This window comes from Limulus polyphemus, unplaced genomic scaffold, assembly GCF_000517525.1.
Source record: "Limulus polyphemus unplaced genomic scaffold, Limulus_polyphemus-2.1.2 Scaffold1658, whole genome shotgun sequence".
In the NCBI taxonomy this organism is placed as follows: domain Eukaryota; kingdom Metazoa; phylum Arthropoda; class Merostomata; order Xiphosura; family Limulidae; genus Limulus; species Limulus polyphemus.
Genome location: NW_013667268.1, coordinates 157,276 through 159,573, shown reverse-complemented (window position 1 = coordinate 159,573; position 2,298 = coordinate 157,276). Strand labels below are relative to the sequence as shown.

Sequence of the window (2,298 nt, the reverse complement as noted above, 5' to 3'; positions counted from 1 at the left end):
CACTGTTTTTTTTTTGGATTTAAAGGACTTGCTGATTGGCCACTGGTTTTTGGATTCAAAAGACTTCCTGATTGACCACTGTTTTTTTTTTGGATTTAAAGGACTTGCTGATTGGCCACTGGTTTTTGGATTCAAAAGACTTCCTGATTGACCACTGTTTTTTTTTTGGATTCAAAGGGCTTCCTGATTGGCCACTGTATGATTTTTCTGTGATAATGTAGCTCATGTTAAGAAATGTGCATAAAACACTCGTTCTAGAGTTTACACTGAAATCAAAATCCCCTGTTTTTATACTTCTTAGTACGACTTCTTCAGAGGCCTGCATTTGTTTTATTTCGTATTTTTAAAGCTCTTTATTTTGTGTTTATTTTAAAACGTCTGTATTTATGTTAATCCATTTTGCATGAGAACTGTATTCGGAAATTCTTCAGTTTACTAAATTCATAGTTAATTGCAATTTCGTTTGTGTTATATATAACTCTGAATCGATAAAGTCATTTTCGCTGAAGATATATTGATCGTCTCACATTTGTGTATACTTTACTTACAATATATTTTCAACCGTCCGTGTAAAATACTAATGTTTTGTTTCTGTATGTACGTCAAGATATTTTCAGACGTCTGTATAAAATACGGACGTTTTGTTTCTGTTTGTATGTCAAGAGATTTTCAGACGTCCGTGTAAAATATGGATGTTTGTTTTTTCTGTACGTGTAGGTCAATATATTTTCAGACGTCCGTGTAAAAAACGGATGCTTTATTTCTCTATGTGTGTCAAGATATTTTCAGACATCCGTTTAAAATACGGACGTTTTGTTTCTGTTTGTATGTCAAGATATTTTCAGACGTCCGTTTAAAATACGGACGTTTTGTTTCTGTTTGTATGTCAAGATATTTTCAGACGTCCGTGTAAAATATGGATGTTTGTTTATCTGTATGTGTAGGTCAAGATATTTTCAGACGTCCGTGTAAAAAACGGACGCTTTATTTCTCTATGTATGTCAAGATATTTTTAGACACAAAATACAAAGCATTACATTAAAACAATAATGAACAGATGCATAAAAATATTTTGTCAATTTGTTGTGTTTACAAAAATGCTGAAACGACAGTTATTCGTGACGAATATTTACAGTATATAAAATTGAGTATTTTTTACTCATATAGGTAAAGCAAGAGACCTGCTATTACCGCCTACAGCCAAGTCCAAGACCCTCTCTGGACTAGATGAAGGGACTAAGTATGATCTTCTAGTGTCAGCCGTTTACAGCGGAAACCAGCGAGTACCAGCCCCAAAGAAAACGGTTCGAACTAAAGATTCACATATGAACGATCTTGCTGTGGATGAAGGGTATCGTTACGAAATGACCCCGAAAGAGCCAGGTTTGTTTCAGTGTAAATCTTTAATTAATATTAGCTGGACATCACATATTTATGCACGCGAAAGAAAATATAATGTCTCGAACCTCATTCAGTTTATGTATAATACATTAAAAGTAGTATTGTGGTCATTTCTTTGTTTGTATTTCTTGTTTGGTAAGTGTTCGGTAATGTGCCGAATGTGATTCGACTCTGAAATTACTCAGGGACTTGGGCAGGAATTCACTTTGAGCCAGTTCTGAGGGGGGTGGCGTGAATGTGTAAAGTTCGGTGCCGGCTGATAATTATGGAATGTGCAAATGTGATATTAATCAAAAAATACTTAGAGTTCATTAATAGCGAACAAAAATTTCCCCTCTTGCCCCATATTATATGCCTTTCATTGAGTTTCTGAATCTATTACATTTAATGCTCATTGTTATGATAATAGTTGTAATACTTAGACTACTATAAAAAACGTCATGTCTAATGAGTGGTCCACGTTGGATAAGTGTAGGCTCATCAAACTTTCATTTTAACATAACGTATAATTTTAAGTCAACGTTACAGTCGTTTTTTTTTCCATGGCTCACAAATAGTTAGCGCTGTATTTCGGATAAACAACTTACTATATATAGGGTAAAAAGTCGTAGTTCTAGTTCAAAAGTTTTACCTAATAAAAGTTTCGTAGTTAATCTGAGATAGGTGCTACGTTCACTAAAACAAACGGGCTCTAGGAAATATTTTAAAGAGATGTTAAGGTTCATTATGAGGATCATAAGCACTAAGGGCGTACACCTGAAATGTAAGTAAGGCGTGTTAAGCTGCATGTAAAGCACTGAAAATCAATCAGTAATAATCAATGAAGTTCGTCAGGTCAACGAACTCGACTTTTGAAGAACATTGTAAAAGTTCTGTTTCTTAAAGAACAGTTCTTTC

The 2,298-nt window shown here is 34.2% G+C and overlaps 1 protein-coding gene across 2 annotated transcripts in view; it reads left to right on the top strand.

Annotated features, from left to right (window-relative positions):
• LOC111087033 (multiple epidermal growth factor-like domains protein 9) overlaps positions 1–2,298 on the top strand; it is a 64,503-nt gene that overhangs the window by 52,077 nt on the left and 10,128 nt on the right. For both annotated transcript variants that reach the window (XM_022392189.1, XM_022392188.1), the window contains one exon: positions 1,168–1,383. In XM_022392189.1, the coding sequence (XP_022247897.1) occupies positions 1,168–1,383 (216 nt within the window). The remainder of the gene's footprint in view (positions 1–1,167; positions 1,384–2,298) is intronic.